The sequence below is a fragment of the Podarcis tiliguerta genome (assembly GCF_965153285.1).
Source record: "Podarcis tiliguerta genome assembly, chromosome: 7".
Classification (NCBI taxonomy): domain Eukaryota; kingdom Metazoa; phylum Chordata; class Lepidosauria; order Squamata; family Lacertidae; genus Podarcis; species Podarcis tiliguerta.
In genome coordinates, this window is record NC_139540.1 from 65,195,801 (window position 1) to 65,221,280 (window position 25,480).

At 42.2% G+C, this 25,480-nt stretch overlaps 1 protein-coding gene and 1 long non-coding RNA gene across 2 annotated transcripts; both read left to right on the forward strand.

Moving 5' to 3' along the window:
- Positions 1 to 1,585: 1,585 nt before the first annotated feature.
- Positions 1,586 to 24,313, forward strand: VPS4B (vacuolar protein sorting 4 homolog B). Its single transcript, XM_083449559.1, has 11 exons — positions 1,586 to 1,871; positions 5,918 to 6,029; positions 6,498 to 6,648; positions 8,315 to 8,382; positions 9,444 to 9,563; positions 10,148 to 10,304; positions 12,180 to 12,328; positions 12,553 to 12,634; positions 15,624 to 15,843; positions 18,559 to 18,696; positions 22,231 to 24,313. The coding sequence occupies exons 1-11, from the start codon at positions 1,848 to 1,850 to the stop codon at positions 22,330 to 22,332; spliced, it is 1,323 nt and encodes a 440-aa protein (XP_083305685.1). The 5' UTR covers positions 1,586 to 1,847; the 3' UTR covers positions 22,333 to 24,313.
- LOC310681700 lies at positions 19,377 to 20,683 on the forward strand. Its single transcript, XR_014513526.1, has 2 exons — positions 19,377 to 19,463; positions 19,517 to 20,683. It is a non-coding gene; the product is annotated as an uncharacterized lncRNA (long non-coding RNA).
- Positions 24,314 to 25,480: the final 1,167 nt, after the last annotated feature.

Consider the following 25,480-nt stretch of genomic DNA (forward strand, 5'->3'; position numbering starts at 1 on the left):
CCCGTATTTTATACAGTCTATATATGATGTTTGTATGTTAATTTGCGGTGTGCTATGCCTAATAAAGGATTTTGAATTGAGAATTGAAACTACTGAGCCTCTTGGACTTGCCAATCAGAAGGTTGCCGGTTCAAATTCCCGTGACAGGGTGAGCTCCCGTTGCTCTATCGCAGCTCCTGCCAACCTAGCCGTTCAAAAGCATGCCAGTGCAAATAGATAAATAGGTACCGCTGCGGTGGGAAGATAAACAGTGGTTCCGTGCATTCTGGTTTCCGTCACGGTGTTCTGTTGCGCCAGAAGTGGTTTAGTCATTCATGCTGGCCACATGACCCAGAAAACTGTCTGTGCTGTCTGGCTCCCTCGGCCTGAAAGCAAGATGAGCACTCCAACCCCATAGTCACCTTTAACTGGACTTAACCGTCCAGGGGTCCTTTACCTTTTACTGTTTGATGCATTGATTCTCAAAGCAGCTTCACACTGATTGGCTGGAGACAAAATAGGAACAGCTTAAGGATTCCCATGCATGGGTAAAAACACCCTTACCCTGTCAACACCCTGGTGTATTCAAAAGCAGAAATGAATTTGACACAAATTAAGCTTTGTTGATGTGAACAGCTGAGGTGGGGAGAAGCACCTTGAAACTGGAAAATACTATAGCTTCACTGCACTCTTATGATGGTAATCTGAGCACACCTGCGGTTTCAAAGAAAGAGCAGATAGCCCCCAGCCTTTGAAACTCCCTCCCAGGGAGATACATAAGGTCTTGTTACTGTTGGCTTAAAGAAAAGACCATCAAAAAAACCTCTGAATACATTTTTATTCTAGTTTGTATTTGGTTGAATATGTGCAGTACTTAGGAAACAACAACCAGGTAAGGTTGTTGTTCCAGGTAAGGATATATAGGACTGGTCCATGGGGTCACGAAGAGTCGGACACGACTAAACGACTAAGCAACAACAATATATGAGATTACCCAGCAAAAGCTCACACCTCTCATTGAGTCTGTATACATACTTAAGGTACACATATTAAGAGGCTCATTCTTATTAAGCTACATTGCTTTAAAGCTTCCTGGATGCCTTGTGATCATATTATAAAGTGGATGCATTCTACGTCATAAAACAAGCACTTCCAGTTGATGTTTATTTTTGTTTTCCAATGTATTTCCTTATCGATTAAAAAAAAAATTCAAATTTTAATTTTGAAAGCATGGCCAAGAAAAAGAAATTTTGAGAACCACTGGCTTAGCATCTTCAGACCTAGATGCGTGTTAAAATTAAAATTAACGTGCTCATTGGATTGGATCCCAAACAAAGTACAGTATCTGCCTTGTCATCACCAGGGTGGGGAGACGAAAAAAAAACTGTCCTCTGTTGTGGACGAGCAACAGTTAAAACTATCGGCAACACAAGCCTAACCACGCCCACTCGAAGCAGGGAAGGCCCGCTGAAGTCAAAGTGTAACAGGCGTGGTGACGCTTGCCAGCACTACGACACCGCGCCGCGCATGCGTAGCAACGACTCCACCCGCCTCGCCTCGCCTCAACTTCCTCCTCCTGGCTTGGCGCCGTTCCTCGTCCTATTGGCCGTCACGGGCGCACAGCCATGACGTCGACAGAGCGTCACGGAAGCGGAAGAGCCCTTCGCTTCCTTTCTCCAGCCGGCTGTGGGATTCGCTTGCGGAAGTAGCGTGAGGGGGTTTTTTTAATCGTCGTTTGGCGGCGGCTTCCTTGCATAGCCGGTATACAGGCGAGAGGGGGGAGAAAAGCGCGAATTGTCAACGTAACTTTGTCCTCTCTCTTTTTCCGTTTCCCCGGGAAAAACCGTCCCCGTCAGCCCCCGCCCATCATGGCGGCCACATCCAACCTGCAGGTGAGCACCTGGCGCGGGGGTTGTTGGCGCGTGACGGGGAGCCGCGCCGGAATTCCGAAGTGTGTGGGGAAGGCGAGGCAGGGAGGGCGAGGGAAGGAGTCCTTCCGTGAGGCGGCTCACCTTGACTCGGGCTACATGGACGGTTGCCTCTTAACTGACAGGAGTCCCTGGTTCCTACGAGAAAGAGAGCCTCCGTGTTTCCCTCCCTCTTAAGCAGCACGACGTGGGAATGAACAGCAGGGGGAGACGCCCCGCCTCGCCTCACCTGACCTGCCAGCGCCCCGGAAGCGTCTCTCTCTCTCTCTCTCTTGGAGCTGTCAGGATGGTGGCTGGCTGCTGAGCTACTACTGCTTCCGCCTTGGCCTCACACAGCGAGTCGTGGAATTGAAAGGGACCCTGAGGATCATCTAGGCCAGAGCTTTCCAAAACTAATCGCGATTATTATTACAGTGGTACCTCGGTTACGTTTCAGGTTATAGACTCCACTAACGCAGAAATAGTGCTTCAGGTTAAGAACTTTGCTTCAGGAGGATGAGAACAGAAATCGTGTTCCGGTGGCACAGTGGCAGCAGGAGGCCCCATTAGCTAAAGTGGTGCTTCAGGTTTCAGTTTCAGGTTAAGTACGGACCTCCGGACCAAATTAAGTACTTAACCCGAGGTACCACTGTATTGCTTTTTTAAAAGACCTGCATCATTTCACGACACAGCAGTTCGGTTTGGCTAGCAAACCCGAGGTGAAACTAATCCCCTTTCCAGGAAGCGCTCGCGCGACGTGCCTGCATGCTGCAGACAGCACACTTAACATATTGCAACACACAGTTTGGAAAGCTCTGATCTAGTCCAACCCCCTGCGGTGCAAGAATGTGCAGCTGTCACCATACAAGGATTGAACCAGCAGTATTGGCATTATCGGCGCCACACTGTAACCCAGCTGAGCTATCCAGACACCGCCTTGGGAGAAGCACTGGGGTGCCTCTGGGCATGTGCAGAATGCATTTCCGTTGCTGCGGAGGAAGCACTGTGTTCTTAATCTATTTTGTTAGTTTCTTTACTTAGAGAATCCTGGAATTGTAGTATTGGAAGGGGCCGCAAGGGTCATCTTGCCCAGCTCCTTGCAATGCAGGAATTTGTCACCCAACGTGGGGCTCAAACCCACAATCCTGAGATAGAGTCTCATGCTCTACTGAGCTCAAGGTGGCATGTGCTCTTCTCCCTCTCTCTTTTATTCTCACAAGAACCCTGTGAGGTAGGTTAGGAGAATCACTGTTTAACCATGGTTTTAAGGCCTTGGTTATACAATAAAAACTAGCAGGACAAATAATTTTTATCTGATGGGCAGAGCAATGCAATCCCATTTGTGTCCATCTCCATTGGTGTTGTATTAAACAGACATGATTATCTGCTGGCCCTGCCACCCTTGCTATGAAATGGTGTTGGTGTGACTCCCCAGGCACAGATCTTCCCCCTGCTACTTACAGACCATGTGGGTAGAAGTGATGTCAGTGAAGAGCTTTGTGCAAAACTTCTCAAACACCTGACAACTAGTTGAATGCTTAGCATTTGAGAAATGCTGTGCAGAGAGCTTAGGAAGGTTTTTGAACTATGTCCTCCACCTCAGTGGGCCAACTGTGGTAAGTCACCTGATGCCAGATGCTTGGCAGATGGTTGGTCCCATGCACTACAGATAAATCTCTGCAGATAAATATCTACAGATACTACAGATAAATATCTGGACCACTTGGCTAAAAGGTTCCCAAACCCCTGATGTAACCTCTGCCACCTGCCCCCTTACATAATTTGCACATAATTTGTAGGTTTCATTTCTATTGTGCAATATCTCATACACTGCAGGAACTAGAGAGTAGATAAATTGCCATTTTGTCTTATTTGCACAGATTTTTTTTGACATTTTCTTGCATACAACTTGAAAGAGCAGATACGTGATGGGTTGACTTTCAGGCTCTTAAATTTTTGTTTACTAATGTAGTTTCTCAGTTTCATTTGTTGGAAAGTAAGTAGCTTAGGGATTCACTAGTCATTTATCCTAATTCAAGATTTCAGTGCATGTATTTTTGTTTCTTGGTAACTTTGGAGAAAATCTTTGTACACTCGCAGAAACACCATAGCTCAAAATACATGATATTGGTATGGCTTTATTTGGATTACTTTATCCAGGTGTAACATACATTTTCTGTACTCACCTATAGTCCTGTGTAATATACTAAGTAATGTTTTATGCAGTGGAAGTTTTTCTGTAATTGTGTGAGGTGTCTGAACATTTCTGAAAGCAATTTTGGGCACAATTGTATCCACAAAGACACACCCCAATTTTTTTGCAGTGTTTTTAAAAAGATCTGCATTAATAAATGCTAAGAATTTCTAGCACACTTAATTTACATATGCACAGATATTGAAATACCTTGTGTGGTGCATAAGCCATTTCCATCTTAGTGGGAAGCATTACGTCCATGGTAATTTGTGTTGCCCATAGCTTGGCAGCTCCTTGTAACTGTCCTCTCAAAGGGAACAACCCAACATGAAAAGCGAACAAAACACCTACCTCTAAAATGCCTACTTTCCAAGTGGCGTGTTTAAAATCTGAAATCATAATGAAGATAATAGCCTGGAGTCTAAGAGAAATAAATGGAAGAAAGTTCATGAGAGAGAAGTACCACATCTGTTACTCCCTACCCACTGGAGTAATCAGAGCAGACCCATGGAAATTTAAGTTACATGGATTTCAGTGGGTCGACTCTGCTAGTTGGATTATTATTTTATTCTTTTTATTTATTAAATTTGTATACCGCCCTTATACCCGTTGGTCAGGCATAGGCAAACTCAGCCCTCCAGATGTTTTGGGAGTATAACTCCCATCATCCCTAGCTAACAGGACCAGTGTTCAGGGATGATGGGAGTTGTAGCCCCAAAATATCTGGAGGGCCAAGTTTGCCTATGCCTGCCGTAGGTTTTAGGGGGGTTCACAACACAGGTTACAATCTAAAAGCACAAAATACATAATACAAAATTAAAACAATTAACAATACTGATGTATACAAACTAATAAAAATACACTCCCCAACAAAAGTTTCATGCTGTATCATGCTATATTTAAAGTTTCACTGGTGTCATGTTTGTTTCTATTAGTATTGTGCAAATCATCTCCATGAGATGCTTTTGGACACAGGAATGACTCCCAAGACTGATTCTGTGGCTTTTAATTGTAATGTGATAACTGTTTAAATTGTACTGAATACAGGTAATTATCCACAGAACTGCTAAACTAGTTTGGAGCATCTAAGGGGGCTTTATTTCTCCTGTCCAATGTGGCAAAAAATTTTTTTTACTGTGGAGAGTTTCACAAGCAGTGTGTAATATTGTAGGGTTAGGGTCTATTGTATATAGGGGAGGGAGTCAAAACTCCCACTGTGAGCACACTGATCCTTGGGTTTGCCTCCATTAGTTGGCTGTATGGATGTTCTTCAATATTTGAAATAAGAACTACTTGTGCGACAATTTGGCAAAGCACTAGAAATAAGATAAATGTCCTTGGATGTAAGTAAATGGTTAAATGCTTAAGCACTTGGGGGGGGGGGGAGCCTTATTCAAGGTTTCTTACAATCCCCATAATGGATGAATGCAATATTAATAGTTGGTAGAGAAATAAATATATGGATAACAAAGTTTCTATTTTAATCTATTGTTTTAATTGGGAACAATTATAACAAATCACAGTCCTTGGCTTAGAGTTGATATAAAGTTGGAATCATTGTTTTTCTCGAAAGAAACCATAATCTGAAGACTTCTTTTTGGCCTACCTAGCAGGGAGAAGTGAAACGGAAGTGAGGTTCACAATACAGCATTAACCATGGCTGTAGCATTCTAATCCAGCCAGTATAAAGCCTCTTGACTATTTGAAAATGAAGGTGTCATTTCAGCATATAATGCAGTCCTATTGTCTTCTTGCATTCCCATATTACAAACGCTTAGGGTTAACTTATTTAATTGTTTTAACCTTAATCGTGTTTCTTTCTTTTCCTTTTAAACAGAAAGCAATAGACCTTGCTAGCAAGGCAGCACAAGAAGATAAAGCAAGAAACTTTGAGGAAGCCCTCCGCTTGTATCAACATGCTGTACAGTATTTTCTTCACGTTGTCAAATGTAAGAATTACCACGCTAAGTATAAGTAGCTGAGATTTTTATGTTTTTAAACATTCCTTCACATTCTTGGAAATTACACCAGTCGGTTCCAAATTACATGCCATGGTCTTGCTAATGACATTTTGATCATAAATTAAATCGCTTAATTGGGACTCAGAAAGGGAAATGGAGATCTTTTGGAAGACTGACACATCAGTCTTATATAAATGGAAGGCTAATGACCGGTGATGATGTATTTGGAAACTGAACCTCTGCACTGAGAAAACTGAGTACTGTACAAAACTAGTCATACTAATTGCCTCAGAAGATAATGCATTCTGTGCACTAAAATAAAAAAGGAGCACCTGGAGAGGGTAATTGCGACTATGACATTTTTTGTTATTTATAGGGAGGGAGGGGATGTATAATTATGGTTTGTTGTTCTGTAACTTCGATTATAACGCAAAACAAAATACTTTCCATTCTCAGATGAAGCACAGGGTGACAAAGCAAAACAAAGCATCAGAGCAAAGTGTACTGAGTATCTAGACAGAGCAGAAAAGCTGAAAGAGTATTTGAAAAAGAAAGAAACAACTCCCCTCAAACCAGTGAAAGAATCTGGTTCTACTGATGAAAAAGGGTATGTTAGTTTCATGTACTACAACATTCTCCAAGTTTGCTTGTTTAATGCTTTCAGTGGTGGTGGAACAGTGCGTGGAAAACACCGTATTTCAAGACCTGTGGGCCTACAGATTATTTTATGACCTGGTCATCACACTTTCTATATACTAAAAGTAGTAGAGTTAAATGATACAACATGGTATCTGTTTTAAGCATCCATTCTTTCTTGGGATGAAACAGGAATGGCAGGAAGAAAATTGTATTCAAATAGGTATCATTCAGCCCACTTCACTCACTACTTCCCCATTTTGAGGGCGGTGAAGCACAAGCCTCATACTGGGTAGGGAGCTCCCTCAGGGACATAACTTTCAATGACTGTGTGGTTCTTTCCTGCATCAGCAGTTTCTGTGCTATAACCACAGACTTCCTTACTGAAAAGGAAGTGCATGGAAAAATTAAAGGGCTTGCCTTCCACAGCATGTTGGTGATCAGGGGTTCCACGGACTATTGTGTGCTGACACGTCCTATATTACTTTTGCTCTAAGTTCTCTTTCGTAAAACTATTTTACAGCAAGATTCTATCTTGTGCGGGGGTTATGTTCGTGGGATGGCACTTGTACGGAAAAATGTGTATACTGAAGCCATCATCTTGGAACTGTCCCTACATGAACATCCTTACCCTATCCAGAGCCATGTGCTGAGTGGCCTTACCAGACTCTGGGATGCTGTCATGAGATCTTATGGGGCCATCCAAGTTCCCATGAGGTCTCATGAGACCCTCCTGGAGCCCGGTAAGCAAAACAAGCTTTTTAAGCTCTTCCTTCCATGCATTTAACTTGTGTGAAATTCAACCAACTGACCTTCAACCGCGTAAAGTTGAAACCACACATGTTAAATGTGCATACAGTGGTGCCCCGCAAGACGAATGCCTCGCAAGACGGAAAACCCGCTAGACGAAAGGGTTTTCCGTTTTGGAGGTGCTTCGCAAAACGAATTTCCTATGGGCTTGCTTCGCAAGACGAAAATGTCTTGTGAGTTGCTGCGATTTTTTTCCGCTCCCCACCCCCTTTTTCTAAGGCACTAAGCTGCTAATAGCCTTTTAGCAGCTAATCCGCTAATCCCTTAAGCCTTTAATAGCCATTAATAGCCGCTAAACCGCTAATAGCGCTAATCCGCTAATAGGGTTGCTTCGCAAGACGAAAAAACCGCTAGACGAAGAGACTCGCGGAACGGATTCTTTTCGTCTTTCGAGGCACCACTGTAAGTTATCCAGTGGTACCTCGGGTTACAGACACTGCTAACCTGGAAGTAATACCTCGGGTTAAGAACTTTGCCCCAGGATGAGAACAGAAATCATGTGTTGGCGGCGCGACAGCAGCGGGAGGCCCCATTAGCTAAAGTGGTACCTCAGGTTAAGAACGGTTTCAGGTTAAGAACGGACCTCCGGAACGAATTAAGTTCGTAACCAGAGGTACCACTGTAATTGTAACATCCACCTACAAAAACACAACTATTCCCTTAATCTTTTGACAGTTATATGCTTCCAAGTTTTTTGAAGTCCCAGTTTGCATGTTATGAGGATGGGTTCTTTCATTACAAATAATGTCATTTAAAGCAGCAACAACTTGGCTGGAAGAGCCTGTCTTTTAGCTGTGCATTATTTTTTTCCCTTATACCCAAATTAGGAATGATAGTGATGGGGAAGGAGAATCGGATGATCCTGAGAAAAAGAAGTTGCAGAATCAACTCCAAGGTAGCTTTACATCAAGCGCTTAATATCTCGAATAAAGTCTTTTTATCAAATGAACAGGGCAGAAGTTGCAAGATAGATAACTTGAAACATCTAATTAATATCAGCCTAATAACGGGACAAATGTTACAGTTTAAAAGGGAGAGTGCAAATGTACCCCCTTTTTTCCTCCTAGCTGATTGGAGCCACTTTTCCCCTCTGCTTCTCTGGAGTAATTGTCTTTTCTCTCTCCCTGCCTGATACCAGACATTCAAGATTCTCTTGCAGAAGATACATAACTACATAGCTAATCAGATTGACTACTTAGCATTGCCACTGAGGGTAAATGAAACAGGCATGATGCTCCAGGGCCAAGGGAGGTATCAATCTGTTCACATTCCCTTCCTTCTGCTGTTATGCTGCAAGGACAGTGTCAGTACCAGTCTTTTTGGCCTGTAAGGGATGATAGTGCTACCCATGCAGTACAGTTTGGGTGAAGATACAGAGCTCAGCTCTGTATGGTTACATTCCCTTGCAGATACTTTCTTCCGTGTTCGTTCCTCCCCCTTCCCAAAAGATCACCTGAAGGTCATGAGAGAGAGACTTTATGACCTGGCCACCCCCCAATCAAAATCATTCTACAGATCAAAGAAAATGTAAAAAATCAGATACTTCAATTGTCTTCTGTTAAGTGAAATACTATAGTGCTGTTTTGCCCTAGGTTAAGAATAGGATAGTTTTGTCAGTGCCAGGATGTAAACTTAAGTTTTCCAAGTACTGGAGCCTTTGAAGAAGCTCTTCTGTAAACATTAGTCTAGAAATGATCAGTGCTCTACTCCAGTGGTGATACTGTTCTTTTTTTGAAACTGGAAAAGAATGAGGCGTTTAAAATGGTTTGATAATTTGAGGATCTCGCAGTGGAAATAATTTTAAAATATTTTAGTTGGACTATGATGTTGCTTCTAGCTGCTGCCAATGTGTCAAGTTAAATCGTTGTTCGATTTTATTCTGTTTATTTTTATTAATTGTCCATATATTGTAAGCTGCCTTGTGAGGATTTCAGTCATAATAAATCAATTTCATAGGTGCTATTGTCATGGAGCGACCAAATGTCAAATGGAATGATGTTGCTGGGCTAGAAGGAGCAAAAGAAGCTCTCAAAGAAGCAGTAATATTGCCTATTAAATTTCCTCATCTTTTCACAGGTATTTCTTTATATATTGTCTTTCAGTTACAAAACCCTAAAATGTTTAAGCTGTAGGGCAAAGTACCCTGCTTGAACATCTATGTACATGGGTGTCCTAATCTTTCAGCTGGTCAGGAGTAGTTGCTGCTGTCATACCAGTCTGAGCTGCTAGGAGGCACTTTCTGCCACATTTGTGCATTCCTAGTCTGTTTGCATGTTTGTGCTTCCCTAGGCAGGGAATCTGGTGCTGAGTTGATAGATGGGAGTCCTAGACTGAAACAGAATGTAACATTTTCAACATACATGTAAAAAGGGTGCACCAGAATTAGTACCTTGTATTGATTTTTTTCTGGTACAATCCTGTGTGTAGCTGTTGGCAGGAATCTAATTTCCTGCTGACAATATAATATTTTATTCTGATAATTCCAAAAACATACATATAGAAGTAATTTATAAATGCAAGAAGTACCTCTCTTAATTATGTCACAAGTGATTATTTGCAGGGGTTGGGTGTTATTTTGTACCATAATCAATTCCAAATTGATGCTTTTTCTAATTAGTTCCCCCCCCCCCCATATTATAAATACACTTTATCATTCTTAGGGAAGAGAACTCCCTGGAGAGGCATCCTTCTGTTTGGACCCCCAGGAACAGGAAAATCCTACTTGGCAAAAGCTGTTGCAACAGAAGCTAACAATTCTACATTCTTCTCCGTATCTTCTTCTGACCTTGTCTCAAAATGGCTGGGAGAGAGTGAAAAGTAAGTATTAAAGCTATAAAGGGTGGAAGCTTCCCGCTCTTCAGGGATCGTGAACCCACATGCCAAGCCTTGATTTCTGTTCAAGTGACCCCTTTGCTCTTGTATGAGAACCAAGGGATAAGGTAACTGTAATTTGAGTATTCTAATAGGTGCTTTTCCTGTGTTATATAAAATATATTGTCTACAAAACCTCCTGTAAAAAAAAAAAGCCTTTAACATTTTTCTAGGACACTGCGATAGATGAATGTGGCTACCTATCAACAATCTCACAGGTTTCAAATTCTGTGTTTAATCCCCCCATGAAACGAAAAATTATGCAACTTGGAAAAAGTATGTTTCTGCTCTGCTTGGAGAAACAGACTGAATGGAAATGCATAAGAATGGGGAAATACATGGAAGGAACTGATTGACTGGTCCTTTGACCTGTCCTTTGACCAGCCTTTGACCAGCTGTGTGGTTCTATAGGAAGTACCACCCTCTGCTTCCTAGTTTTTAAATTGCTCACTGGCACTCCTTGATACACTTCTCTGTGGGGTGTCTGGACCCAGTATGTCTGACTGGTTTGGAAGATGCAATATCGTTCCTGGGCTATTCATACGTAGTTCATGTATGAGACTTGGATATTAAAAAGTACCTTCATGAAATAAAGAGTTTTGTGGGGTTGGGAGAATAAGAAAGAAAAGAGGAAGAATTGGGGATTGAGGTATGTACCAAGACAAAATTGCTTCATGCATAGTTGCCCATTCTAAGTGAATGAAGCCAGTTAAATTTCAGACAGACAGGTGCAGTGGTTTTAGGTTTTTTAAAGGGGATAACTATAACACTTTAACTTCTTAGTGTTACATTTGCAGGGCATTGCCTCTTCTGAATGAAGGAAGCATATCACATTTCAGATAGAAAAGTTCAGAGGTTTTATTCAAAAGGAGCCTTTAATATTTGAGGGTGAAGGAGTTTGCTTCTGCACCCCAACTTGGTGGTGCAATTTGTATGAAAATGGAATACATTGTAGAAGCACCTGTATGCTAAATAACCTACAAAATTTCAGGGTAAGTGCAGGAGTTAGGGAACTGTCAGGAAAATCAGTTGAAGGTTTGTTTGCTTTTTCCTGCTCAATTGACATGAACTAAGATCATTCCCAAAGCACCGTTGTTGGAAATAAAGGTGGGACCTGGTCATTTGCTTGTTGGAAGCTAGCAATGTCAGTCAGAAAACTAAGCTCCCTCCCCCTGCCTGACATTTTCTTTTTAGGGAGAGCTTGGGAGGAGGAGACACAACCATTTTTAATAGACAGTCTGGGATTGCATGCACCAAATCTATGAGTTAGATCTGAGTTTGCTTTTCAGGAAGATCTTCACCTTGGACAAAACCTGAATAGCTATGCGGCAGCACAGTTTGGTTCTAGATTTGATCTTTGCCCAAAGCAGATGCATAGTGACAGTGAGGGACTGCAATAGCATTCAGGCATGTAGGCCTTCAGGCTAACTCTCAGTTACATCATCTTTAAAGTGTAATAATCTGCTCTGCAATGTACTACCATGTGTTTCATGTTTCTCTATACTATGACATCTAGAAATGTTGTTCTTCAGCTGTATTGCAAAGAGTCCTGAAATTATACTTACTGAGCAGTTGGATAATGGTTCTGATCAATGGAGAGGTGACCAAGAACTAATAACTTTGCTGTTTAATTTCTCAAACTTTGTATGAAGCAACTGGATAAAAGGCAATTCTTATATGAAGTATATACACTTAGTTATAAAGGTTCTAGTATCTCATCATCTATGGAAGATTAACGGCTAAGAACTTTGCTGAATTTCGGAAAACAGGTGAAATACTGCCGTGTTGCTGTCCTGTAATGTAACTTAAATTGTTTCACAGGCTAGTGAAGAATCTATTCCAGCTTGCCAGAGAAAACAAACCTTCAATTATCTTCATTGATGAAATAGATTCTCTATGTGGCTCCAGAAGTGAAAATGAGAGCGAAGCTGCCAGACGAATTAAAACAGAGTTCTTAGTTCAGATGCAAGGTAAGATCATTTTATTGGCATTGCTACTTAAAGTAATATGATGACTTATGTAACATGATTGTCTGTGGCCTAGCATTCATTAGCTGACCTAGGAAAATCTGTGGCGATAAAAGTTTATGGTGTTTAAAATATGCTAAGTTCAGTGTTTCTCATTCTCCATGCTATACATTGCTTAGAGGTTGTTGTTATTATAGTCACTGATTAAATTCACCTGTTCTGATTAGGAGTTGGAACAGACAATGAAGGAATTTTGGTTCTGGGAGCTACTAACATACCTTGGGTTCTAGATTCTGCCATCAGAAGAAGGTAAGGTATAATAACATAAATAAACTCATTATTGGTCAAAGTGACACTGCTTGCAGCTTAGTCAGGGTTGCAGGATTACTTGTCCACCTCTGGTATAGTAACACCTCTCTTCTGGTGCTGACAAAGCACTGCAGCCCAAGCATGTAGCAGTAGCAGTAGCAGCAATGAACACCACTTGCATCAGTATCAGAATATAGTGGGTGACAGAAAGCACTGGACAGTTTTGCTCCACTTTGCAGGCGTATTTTTCGCTCCATAAGACACACTTTTTTCCTCCTAAAAAGTAAGGAGAAATGTGAGTGTGTCTTACGGAGCGACTGGCGCTGCGCAGAGAGGGAGAACTGCGCAGCGCCCCTTCAGCGAAGCGGAAGGAGGAACAGAGCCCCTTCTGTTCCTTCTCCCACTTCGCTGAAGGGGCACTGCGCAGCTCTCTGTCTCTGCGCAGAGCCTGTCCTGCGAAGCCGGAGGAGGAACAGAACGGTCTCCTTCTGTTCCTTCTCCAGCTTCGCTGAAGGGGCGCTGCGCATTTCTCCCTCTCTGCGCAGCGCCTCCCCTGGCTTCTGCCTTAGCCGTGCGCAGCCTCTTCAGGCAGGGGGAGCCTTCATCCCGCTGCCCCGAAGAGGCTTGGCGCGGTTAACCCAGAAGCCAGAACAGCCACACGGTATCCCAGAAGCCAGATCCCTCTTGCTGTTCTGGCTTCTGGGATTCAGAATAATTTTTTCTTGTTTTCCTCCTCCCAAAACTAGGTGCGCCTTATGGAGCAAAAATGCAGTACTTCAGTTAACCTACGATGGCACTAGTTGTTTATGTTGGTGCAGCGACACAGTTTTATAGGATTGTGCGGCCACATATTATTTAAATGCATTGGCGCGGTTCACACACCATGTTAAGCCAATGTGTGACTTGGCCCAAGTGTGTGGGCTCCAGGTGATGGAATTGCAGCCTTTTGCTCCCCCTCTCCCCTGGTCATTCTACTGCTGTGCTGAGCTTAGCCATGGCTTTGCCTACTGTGCTATCTGAACCCAGGCTCATGGTTTAGTTCTCTCCAGGCTAACTGTGAACTGTAATTAAGGATTGCCCTACCTTATGCTTCATCCAGGAGAGCTACAGCACGAACCTGGATTCAGATGACTCAAGACATGGCTTCATGCCAAAGCGGTACAAACAGAGAGATGCAAAATGGCCACAATCTCTTTCCTGCAAGCTTGCACATCGATACTAAGCCATGGTTCGGCTTAGTGTGATGTGGAAACCAGGCTGCTGTAAACAAAATGTTCCCTCATTCTGCTCACAGATCAAAATCTTCCCTCACAGATCTGCTCACAAGATCTTTGAGTAATCTTGTCAGAAGAATAAACAAACCACAAGGATTACTTTGTACGGGGAACCTATTAGTTTGGCTTTGTTTACTGGAACTGGGAGCAAGCACTATACCCATGCATCCTCCGCTGTCAGTTGCTAAGCAGATTCCTGTTTCTGATACAGCACAGATTGTTAAAAGAGACCAGGAGTGAAACATCAAAGCAGAGTGCAAGGGTATGCATGCAGCCTCAACCCTTGTGGCCAGATCATGCTTCATGAAGTCAGAACTACTGCATCCAATACATGCCTTAGTATGTCCCTTAATTAATGGAACAAACTAATATTGTATTGTGAAACATCTGCAATACTTCTTTAATCATCCATGCAATTTTTTTGCTTTAAGAACATGAAATATGTTGGCTATGATTTAGTGCGTAAGCAGTTCTATAAATATGGCGTACAGTGCACTTTTATGGAATTTTAAAACACAAGTTCCTGAATTTTATTCAAACAACCAGTAACTTTTAGTTATTTTATTATTTCTCTAGACCGTAGAAAATAATTTTGTCACGAGCATGAAAAGAAATAGACAGCTCAAAAGGGCCTGGATTCTAATACTTGCTTTTAAAACTCTCAGTCTGGGTGCTGTTAATGTTTCACAGCTTACGTTTCATGGCTGGATTTGTCAAAAACTGTAGTATAAAGATAGGGTTATAGTCAACTGTGTTTTACAGAGTAGACCCATTTAAATTAATAATTTCCTTTCTCCAGGAAACCCATTGTTTCCTCCCGAGTTGTGCTAGAAAAACAAACTTGAATTTGCATGAAATCTGTTATGGGCAGTGGTATTTTTCTAGGAAAAGAAATGCCGGAACTTACCATAAATGCCCCCCTTGTTCGAAATTTAGTGCTTGGTACGCTTATCTGCCCCCCTCCCACTTTGATTTTAGGGCACCTTATTTGTCTACCTTAACCATTCCAAAACTCAGGCGGGCCTTTACATTGGCCAGACTAAATATGTTACCCCCAGCTGTTCTTGAAGGTAGATATCAAAAAATTCAATTCGAGAACTGGCTCTGCCCCTGTGGAGCTGGCTATGTAGAGAAGGTGTCACACGTTCTCTTGTCCTGCTCCCTATATAAAGATCTCAGGGACGAGACCATTACGCCGCTCCTATCTGCCATCCCGGGCCGCTCTTGTGAAGCCAAATTGTTCTCACTCCTAGCCGACCAGAACAGCTCGACAACAGAAAAGGTTGCCAAATTTATTGAGAGAGCAATGAGACTGAGAGCTGTTATCTGAATGACACCAGTGTCGTCACCCGGATTCCTCACCTAGGATCTTATGATTATTATCATTATGTTTATTATTATTATTATTATTATTATTATTATTATTATCATCATCATCATTATTTTATTACCTCTGCCAAGTTTTAAGTACTGAGATTATTAATTTACCTAGGGTTTTAATAGGTCACAAGATTTTATGGTAACTATATTTGTAATGTATTTTTGTTGGTGTTTGCCCTTTGATGCTATGGCCTGTCGGCTACGCAAATAAAGTCTAGGTCTAAGATCTCCCTTGTTCTTTTATAATGGCTGTGGCACCTGAGTAAGTCCTGTCTGGAAAAAAACCCTGGTTATGGGTATGGATGAGCATCAGTGTTTGTGATTTTTCTAATAAGGTTTGAGAAGCGCATTTACATTCCCTTACCTGAGGATCATGCAAGAGCTGCAATGTTCAAGCTTCACCTTGGGACCACTCAGAACACCTTGACTGAATCAGATTATCGAGAGCTGGGGAAGCGAACCGATGGCTACTCAGGCGCCGACATAAGCGTAATAGTACGAGACGCCCTAATGCAGCCGGTTAGGAAAGTTCAGTCGGCCACACACTTTAAAAAAGTGAGTAACTGGAACTTCTAAATTCTTCTTCTGCAGGCTCATCAGAGGTCAACAGGTGGTTGTTTTCAGGACTCAACTGCAGGGTTTTGTCCCAGGTCACGTGTAGTGTCTCTGTAATGCAGCACAAAGTTTAAGGGGAAGCCTCCTGCACCTCTCGACTTGCAGCTGGGGAAGAAAGGGCGGAAAACAAAACACAACTCCAAACAGTTCATAACCAGGTGCCTACTTTGGTGCCTGCAGGTGCTGTGGCAAACCAACGCATCTCTCCGTTGCACTTACAAGCCAACAAGGAGAAAGTGCGGCACAGGTATATCAGCTTGCTCGGCCTTTTCACTCAGATTCTCTGAGCCCCTATTGTGTAGAGGGAAGCCCATATACCTGTGCCTCCCTTCTCCAGTGGTGAGCTGAAAACAGGAGGTATAAGCATGGTACTGCTCTGTCTTTGTACACACAGTTGGCAAGTGCAGAGCCAAAACAAATCCCAGGCTTCAGCAGAACTCTTGTGCCTCATTGATCCAAAAGGGAAATGACCACACCTGCAGGCAAGCTGTCGAGGAGAGAGCCAACACCATATCTTGGTTCTTGCTATTCCCTGCCAGTGTCTTTACAGTCATCTTTAAATACTATGGTTTTAAGATTTTACTTGATGGTTGCAGTGCAGGTACTGTATATGAGGAAAGTGTCATCCCTGTCTCTTTGTCTGTATCCTCTCCTATTTCATAAGCTGTATTTATATTTTAAAAGTGATCCTTGCTTTGCATAAAACTTCTATCCCAAATTTTCCAGAAGTCCTAGGATACCTTTTAAAACAACAACAACAGTGCTTACACACAAATGTCCTTTCCTATTATAGTTCATCACATTTGGTTTAAAAGGGCTGCAAGTCATGACATGATACCAGATTCTGCCTGAAATTCGACATGCTTGAGAATGTAGACAACCAACTGTCTGTCCCAGAAAGGAGAATCATGAATATTGGTGCTAAGTACTGTGCAGAGAAAAGGGTTCCTTTTTTTTTTTTTTTAAGTGATGTTATCTTGGGCAAATGCTTTCTAAAATCTGGCTTGTTTGTTTAAAAATATATACAGTGGTGCCCCGCAAGACGAAAAACTCGCAAGACGAAAGAGTTTTCCATTTTTTGAGTCGTTCCGCAGGACGAATTTCCCTATGGGCTTGCTTCGCAAGACGAAACATCTTGCGAGTTCTTGCGAGTTTGTTTCCTTTTTCTTAAAGCCGCTAAGCCGTTAATAGCCGCTAAGCCGTTAATAGCCGCTAAGTCGCTAATAGCCGCTAAGCCACTAATAGCCGTGCTTCGCAAGACGAAAAAACCGCAAGACGAAGAGACTCGCGGAATGGATTAATTTCGTCTTGCGAGGCACCACTGTAAACATGTTTTCTGTATTTGGATTATATACACTGTCTTTTCATCAAAAAATTCTGAAAGTTATAAAGGCGGGCAGCAGAAAAAGAACTTTACTAGCAGGTCTTCTTGGCAAAGCATCAGAAGCTTATATGCAGTTGAATTCTGATTGCCAAGTAAATTTACTGTTTTCTAGTGGCGCTGTGGGTTAAACCACAGAGCCTAGGACTTGCCGATAGAAGGTCAGCGGTTCGAATCCCCGTGATGGGGTGAGCTCCCATTGCTCGGTCCCAGCTCCTGCCAACCTAGCAGTTCGAAAGCACGTCAAAGTACAAATAGATAAATAGGTACCGCTCCAGCAGGAAGGTAAACGGCGTGTCCGTGTGCTGCTCTGGTTCACCAGAAGTGGCTTAGTCATGCTGGCCACATGACCCGGAAGCTGTACGCCGGCTCCCTCGGCCAATAAAGCGAGATGAGCACCGCAACCCCAGAGTCGGTCATGACTTGACCTAATGGTCAGGGGTCTCTTTACTTTTACCTTATAGCTCTCCGCAGAATGGATTTGGTAGTTGTTGAAATGTATCCTGAGAATGCCCCATCACAAGAACGTAACAAGCAGGACAGGATGTGCTGGTTATGATACTAAACCAAATTTATTTCTCTCATGTGCTACATAGCATTAATGCTATTCTTCCTGTCTGGTATGACTTGGTCTGCCAGAAAATCCACAGAACATTGCTAGCCAAGCTTTTGGGCAAGTACAGTGGTACCTCAGGTTAGATACGCTTCAGGTTACAGACTCTGCTAACCCAGAAATATTACCTTGGGTTAAGAACTTTGCTTCAGGATGAGAACAGAAATTGTGCTCCGGTGGTGTGGCAGCAACAGGAGGCCCCATTAGCTAAAGTGGTGCTTCAGGTTAAGAACAGTTTCAGGTTAAGAACAGACCTCCAGAATGAATTAAGTTCTTAACCCGAGGTACCACTGTATGGGAATAGCCAAGTCTAAAGAAGTACATAGTGCTACTCTTAAGGTACACTATAAATACAGGTGCAACCCTGCCTTTCCATAGATGTGGGTTTGGGTCTAAAACTTGGCGAAGTAAACAGGGAAAATAAGCTTAATTATGCCACATAATTACATCTGTGGGTTCTCTTGCTCTTTCAAGCTTGCTATAAAGTCACATTGCCTTTGGCACAGGATGCCACTTATGTTCTAGATTCACAAAACAAAACATCCTTGTTCACTTGTTTCCTGTTAAAGATAAACAGGTATGCCTTTTACCATTGACCTTGTTTGACAGAACCTCCAAATGCATTCACTCCTGCAACTGAGAAATTTTGCTTCTTCCAAAGGTGAAAGGACCATCACTGTCTGATCCAAACGTTCAAGTAGATCTGTTCACTCCATGTTCTCCGGGAGAACCAAGTGCCATTGAAATGACGTGGATGGATGTGCCAGGGGACAAACTACTGGAGCCTGTTGTTGCAATGGTTAGTCTTTGTTTTGCTATGGATGTTTTCGCCTTGGACTAGCTCTGCCAGAGGTCACAGCCTTATAATTAAACCAGTGTCCTAATTCCTGGGCTTACTGAATACCTGATATAATTCCAATGGCTTATTGATGGGTGTGCTCAATTGCAAAGTACACTTGCTCATAAGAGAGATATGTCCCTTCTTCCTGCAACTTCTCTCCAATCAAAAAAGCTCCTCCCTGTTGTGCTTTGCCATCCTGGAAGGTATTGTGAAAGAATTCTGAGAGTGTGTCCTTGCATGCATTCCTGTCCTAAACCTTCCTGCACTAGCTGATATTCTTTCTGTGGACCCTTCTTGCTTTGTGCATCAAATGCTTAGGATGTAGTTGTTCCTCATAAAGATGATAAAGGTGAAGGGTTTCAGTATCTCCTCACTGCCTTGCATTAAATACTTGGAAAATGACACTCAATATAAGTTGTGTAGAGTTATATATGAATGGTTTGCTGCTTTCCTCTGAAATTCAACCACCACTATTACAAAAATATACCTGCTACTGTCGTAAAACTTCCAGACTGGAGGTGGTTTATGCAGAGTGACAAAGTTGAGTGTATTGATTGAAGAAGGTGGTGAGTGCGCTAGAATGGGGGATGTGAACTATTTATTAGATATTTTATAAAATTATTGAATTCAGTATACAAAACTGCGTATAATTTTATATTTGATCAACTCTGCTGCCTCCGCCCCCTTGTCAGTGTAAGTCCGTGAAGAAGTACATCCCAAAATCAGTTCATGTGCTTTATTTTACATAATTAGAATCAACAAAACCGAAAAACTACAGCTCCCCACTCTGGAGCTCTTTTCGCCGTTGAAATAAATATCAGTTCCCACACAATAACAGCAGACACTTCTATAAATAAATTTGAAGTTTCGTTTAAGCCCCAATACCCCTTCCACCACATTATTAAGGGTATTATTCATTTATGGTAGTACAAAATTAAAACCGCTTGCACACAAATAATATTGTCTAAGGCTGAAAGGAAATATCTAATTTGGGTGTGCCCAGTGGATTTGTGCCTCCTTCCAGTATCCTAAAACTGGCATTGAAAGTATCCTCCTCCAGTTTCAAAAACAGTTTGCCATGAGATATAATTAACAAACTTTACCCTATGAAAATACAGGATGCAAAACAATTACTCATTAGTTGTGGCTCTCGACTGCCATATTTTGTTGTCAAGTTTTTCTTAAGTGATATGGAGTAGCAACATAATAATAACAATCAAACATTTAATATTAGGACAGCCACCTTATTGACCTAGTTTTCCAATAATGGTAAGCCAAACAATGGCTTACTGCAAACAAGCAAGCATGCTGGTTTTACTGTTATCATTGCTTTCTTTGCTACGAATTATTTTGTATTGTGAATTTTATTGTTATCAATCTTTTACTGCCATTTTTGTCTGAAAACGTAGGGAATAAATGGAAATCTCCTGAACTGCAAATGAGTAAAAAAAAAAAGAAAAAAGGCTCTAAAAGTTGCTTGCTGCTTCTAAGTATCTGTGAAGTTTTTGCATTTTCTTTCAACTCTAGCATAAAAGTTACATCCCGTATGGGGCTCACTGACAAAAATCCATGTGCCCAACAAGCTTTGTAATTTCTCTTGAGTCTTTCTCAAAAGAGGAAGGCTTGCAAGTATTTTTGAATAATGACTTCATTACATCAAAGTCTGCTTCCCACAACCTGTCCAGTGGTCAAGGGAAATGAAAGCTTGTTTATGTCCATAACACATAATTTGCTCTCATTTTTCTTCCTAAACCTTTGTTCAGTGGGCAGGCATATGGTGAATATTGTTTCTGGGATTATGCCCTTTAACAAGTCTAAACTTGCTGGTGGTACCTTTTTTTGGCAAAATCTCATGGTTCCGACTGGTACTTTAGTCATCCAATTGTAATGAATTCCTGTGTATGTTGTGTTTACGAAGGGGTTTGTTTGTTTCTTATGTCCGTTTTTTTTTTAAAAAAGAGCATCCTTAGGAGATAAATATAAAAATACGGTGAATGGGGGTCAGGGTGAACACAGAATCAGAATCACACCTTAACGGAGGTCCCGCAGGGCTGCCTAGGCTGCGGATAGCAGCCTGCTTCCCGGAGCGTCAGGTGCCCTGAAAGCAGAGCGCCCGGCGCTTCGGGAACACATCCACAGCCTAGGCAGCCTAGGATAGCAGCCTGGCGCGAGGGGCGCCCTGAAGCATAGCGCCCCTCGCGCCGGGCAGAAATCCGCAGCGTGGGGAGCCCTCCAGGAGTTCCCCGCAGGGCTCCCCACGCTGCGGATAGCAGCCTGCCGCCCGGTGGGCGGGGCACCCTGAAGCAGAGCATCTGCAGGATAGCAGCCTGCCGCCCGGCGGGCAGGGCGCCCTGAAGCAAAGCACCCCTCGCGCCGGGCAGACATCGGCCAGCCCCACAAGCTCAAGGGACAGCAGGGAGGCGCAGCGCCGCCATCCCGCTGTTCCTCGACCTGGTTCGGTTTCCCCAACCTGCTTTTGTGGGGGAAATAAAGGGGGGGGGATTTTCCTTTATTCCCCCCCCCCAAAAAAAAAACCTAGGTGCGTCCTATGGGACGGAAAATACAGTATATCACTTGGAGGATCAAAACTTAATAACTTGCCCTGTACTTTAATGTGGATTCCTAACAATTACAGGCTTCAAAAGGCAAATGCATGCTGATTCTGCAGGTGAGTGATGGTGGAATTGTCGTGATTCTGTCATGTCAAGAATTGGTGTGGCCTAGTAGCTATGGGACAGAGCTGGGACCTGGGTTGCCGCAGCCATGAATTTGTTGGGTCAGCACATACCCTTAGCCCCTTTGCAGTGTGAGGACAATACTGATCTGCTTTACATGATTGCTCTAATGGTTGTTATATACATTAAATGTTTTGAATAATGAAGTTGTTAAATACTGAATGACAATCTGTTCTCATATCTGTTCCCAACCCTTGGAGTGTGCGAGGAAGTGTTCATTCACTTTCTTACCATAATGCTGTCATTTCGCAAGGCCCAGAAGTCATTCTGCGAAAACTTTTCATAAACACTTATTCAGGATTAGATTAGATTTGATTGATTGTCAATTTATTTACTTTCCTTCATCCGAGGGTCACAGGGTGACTTACATTAAACATGCTTCTGAGTAAACATGCGTAGGATCATGTTGTCAAGCGGTAATTGACATGCATGGGTCTAACTACCTGTAATTTAAAGTAGGTGTGGTGACATAGATTTCCTGGTCTCAAGTATCATGGTTGCTTAATAATATTGGTAAGCTTCCATCTTTGTCACATGAATGATTGGTAAAATATATGTAGAAATGTGTTGGCTCTTCTGTATCTTCATGGCTGCTTCTGTATCTTCATGGCTGCTTCTTATATTTCCCCCCTCTATTGTGTCATTGAGCTGTGAAGTTGGCAAATGTATGTTGGTGACTTCTCTTTTTAATTGCACGTACCTTGTTTACACGGAGAAATATTTGGCTCTTGACTGTTTGCTTTTCTCTATGTGGCAGGCGGATATGCTGAGGTCATTAGCCAGCACAAAGCCCACTGTGAATGAACATGACCTGGAAAAACTAAAGAAGTTCACAGAAGATTTTGGACAGGAAGGCTAATCCAAAGACCATTAAGACCCTAAATTTCTTTATTTGGAATTCTTGCCTCTTTATTGCCAATAAATGAATTGCGCCTTCCTTCCTTTCCATATGAACTGATGAGCCATTTGCAAGGACCCTTGAGCTTTTATATTATCACTTTCCAGAAATATCTATTAAATGTCTTCTTCTGACAGCATGATACTGGGATCTTGTGGCGAAGAAGAAGGAAAACGTGGTGAAAACACTTTAACATGTAACAGCCCCTTTAGCTATTGCAGTTTGTTAAGTTTGGATTTCAGGTAATTTATACTAGTCCTAGTTTATCAATATTATAAAACTCCTATAGACCAAAAACTGGGATGGGGTATTTGTGACATTCCAAATGTAAAGAACTCTCAGCTTTCATCAGACCTGGCCAATATTGGCAACGGTCAGGAATGATTGAAGTTGTGGTTCAACTATATCTGAGGGTTACAGGTTCCCCACCCCAGCCTAAAAAACAAAACAAGTTGGGCAGAAGACACATTGATTGCCTGGTGTTTTCAGTGTCAGTCAATTTTGTCTGCAAAGAAATTCTCCATTTGGAATTATGCAGCATTTGGTAATATATGTAGTTACATAGGAGTTGATTATAAAGAATAGCGAAAGAAATTGGGGTTGGGAAGTGAGAAAGAAGAACTTGCATTTTTTAAAAGGCCAGTACTTAACCGAGCATAATGTTGAACTGGTACTTTATATTTTGTTTTCTGCTGTGTGGTATTCAGACATTGCCTTAAAAGCAGCAAGCATTGTTTTTAACACCAATAGACACCTGTCACTGTGCAACCTACCAGAAAATAGCTTAAAAAATAAATAAACATTTTGGAGGAACATTCCCTCCCCCCTCCTGTTTTCATGGAACATTTCCGTTGGGTAAGAATCCATGGACAACCCTGCAGACCAAATTTTAGCAAGCCATTCATTGAGGGAAGGATAATTCTGGACTCATTTGCAAAGAAACTTTGGGACCAAGTAGGGAACGGCGTAGCGAACCTCTCTGAGGTGCCAAGGGAAGTTGGTCTTGTTCAGAGTCTACCTACAAATGTCTAGCTTATTAGTTCAATAACTAAATATATTGGGAATGGGTTGACATTTCTTTAAACACAGTATAGGGGTAGTGCACATGGGTTCCCCGCCTCCCAAGGCCTTTGCTAAGAATTATTCATCTTAGAGAAGTGCCTGAATGTAACTTACAACACTGCGGTCACAGCACTGAGTTGTGCCTTGTAAGTTTGCCCCTGTTGTAGACAAGTGATAATCAATAATGTAACACATTGCATTATTGTTAATAGAATTTTACCTTGTAGATGCTTTGTGCTTTACAAGATTTCTGAGTTTATTAAGTACTGTATGGTTACTCTCATGAGATCTGGTTTTGTTTTTCTGTACATATTCTGTGTGTACTTTCTGAAATCATAGGACTGGTGGAAATTTGCTTATGAATGAAGTAAAAAGTTGCAATACAACACTAGCTTATGTTTCTTTAGTTTTTTTCCCTTTTGGGCAGCTTTATATGTTAAAATATTTGTTGCATTAATTTTTGCATATTCTCAGAAATACAATTCAAATGATATTCTGAAATCTACTCAAAGACATTTTTGAGAACACATCTTTGAAACTGCACTTTACTTTTTATAGTTCTATATTGCAGTGCTTCATTTTTCATTTATTGACAAACATTTTTCAGAGCACTGAACTCTTTACTGTCATATGCATTGTGTAGACCCAGCATTTTCCATACCTACTTTCTTACCGCTTGCTTCTACTGCCTGCTGCATTATATCTGCTTTCAAAATCAAGTGAGACTTGGTTTTGACATGTTGAGCTTCACCTTGTGTTCATGTTATGATGTGTGCACTCTTAGAACATTTGGCACTTATATCATGGAGACCGTAGGTCATCAGTCAAAGCTCTTCTGTAATGGTTTAAAATCCAAAATAAAATAATGTTCATGTTCTGATTCCATTTGCTTGAATAACTATTTGTTAGGGGTTTTGCAGCAATTACCAATTTCTGCAACATTTTAGTTAGGTAATTCCCAAAAGATGGTTTACGGAGAATGAAATCCAAAATCTTCTTACACCTGCAGTATTAAAGGTAAAGGTACCCCTGACCCTTAGGTGCAGTCGCGGACGACTCTGGGGTTGTGGCACTCATCTCACTCTATAGGCCGAGGGAGCCGACGTTTGTCCGCAGAGAGCTTCTGGGTCATGTGGCCAGCATGACTAAGCCGCTTCTGGCTAACCAGAGCAGCACACGGAAACGCTGTTTACCTTCCTGCCGGAGCAATACCTATTTATTTGCTTGCACTTGACGTGCTTTCGAACTGCTAGGTGGGCAGGAGCTGAGACCGAACAACGGGAGCTCACCCTGTCACGGGGATTCCTGCAGTATTAGAATAGTATTAATTCCTTCAATTTAAGGTGGTGAACTGCTGCCATTATCGCCATGTTTTAAAAGTAAATTGACTATTCCTTCTTTCAAGGAGGAACATCACAGTTCCAGATAAAGTATTACCTGAAAAGTATATTGGAGGGGAGGGACATGGGTGGAGCTGTGGTCTAAACCACAGAGCCTAGGGCTTGCCAATCAGAAGGTCGGTGGTTCGAATCCCCGTGAGCGACCCGCTGCAACCCCAGAGTCGTCCGCAACTGGACCTAATGGTCAGGGGTACCTTTACCTTTATATTGGAGGGAAGCTTTGGGGGAAGGAATTATAGTTCTCAATAATGACAATTATTTCTTTGATATTTACTACTTTCACCAATACGGTGGTACCTTGGGTTACGAACTTAATTCATTCCAGAGGTCCGTTCTTAACCCGAAACCGTTCTTAACCTGAGGCGCGCTTTTACTAATGGGGCCTCCCGCTGCCGCCACCACATGATTTCCATTCTCATCCTGGGGAAAAGTTCTCAACCCGAGGTACTACTTCCGGGTTAGCGGAGTTTGTAACCCGAAGCATTTGCAACCCAAGGTACCAATGTATTTTCATTAATTTGGTATTACCACATATGGGAGTCTCATATTTCCCTATAATATGATTTAACTGGGTGGGGAAAACAGCTGGGAGAGGTTTCACAGCAGCAAATTGTCTACAGGGGAAAGGGTTAAGCAGCAACACCCTC

Excerpts from the sequence above, each read along its gene's own strand:
- VPS4B (XM_083449559.1), top strand. The coding sequence starts at position 1,848 with ATGGCGGCCACATCCAACCTGCAG. Across the intron at positions 9,564-10,147 it reads ATTTCCTCATCTTTTCACAG|GGAAGAGAACTCCCTGGAGA; the intron begins GTATTTCTTTAT and ends TATCATTCTTAG. Across the intron at positions 15,844-18,558 it reads CGGCCACACACTTTAAAAAA|GTGAAAGGACCATCACTGTC; the intron begins GTGAGTAACTGG and ends CTTCTTCCAAAG.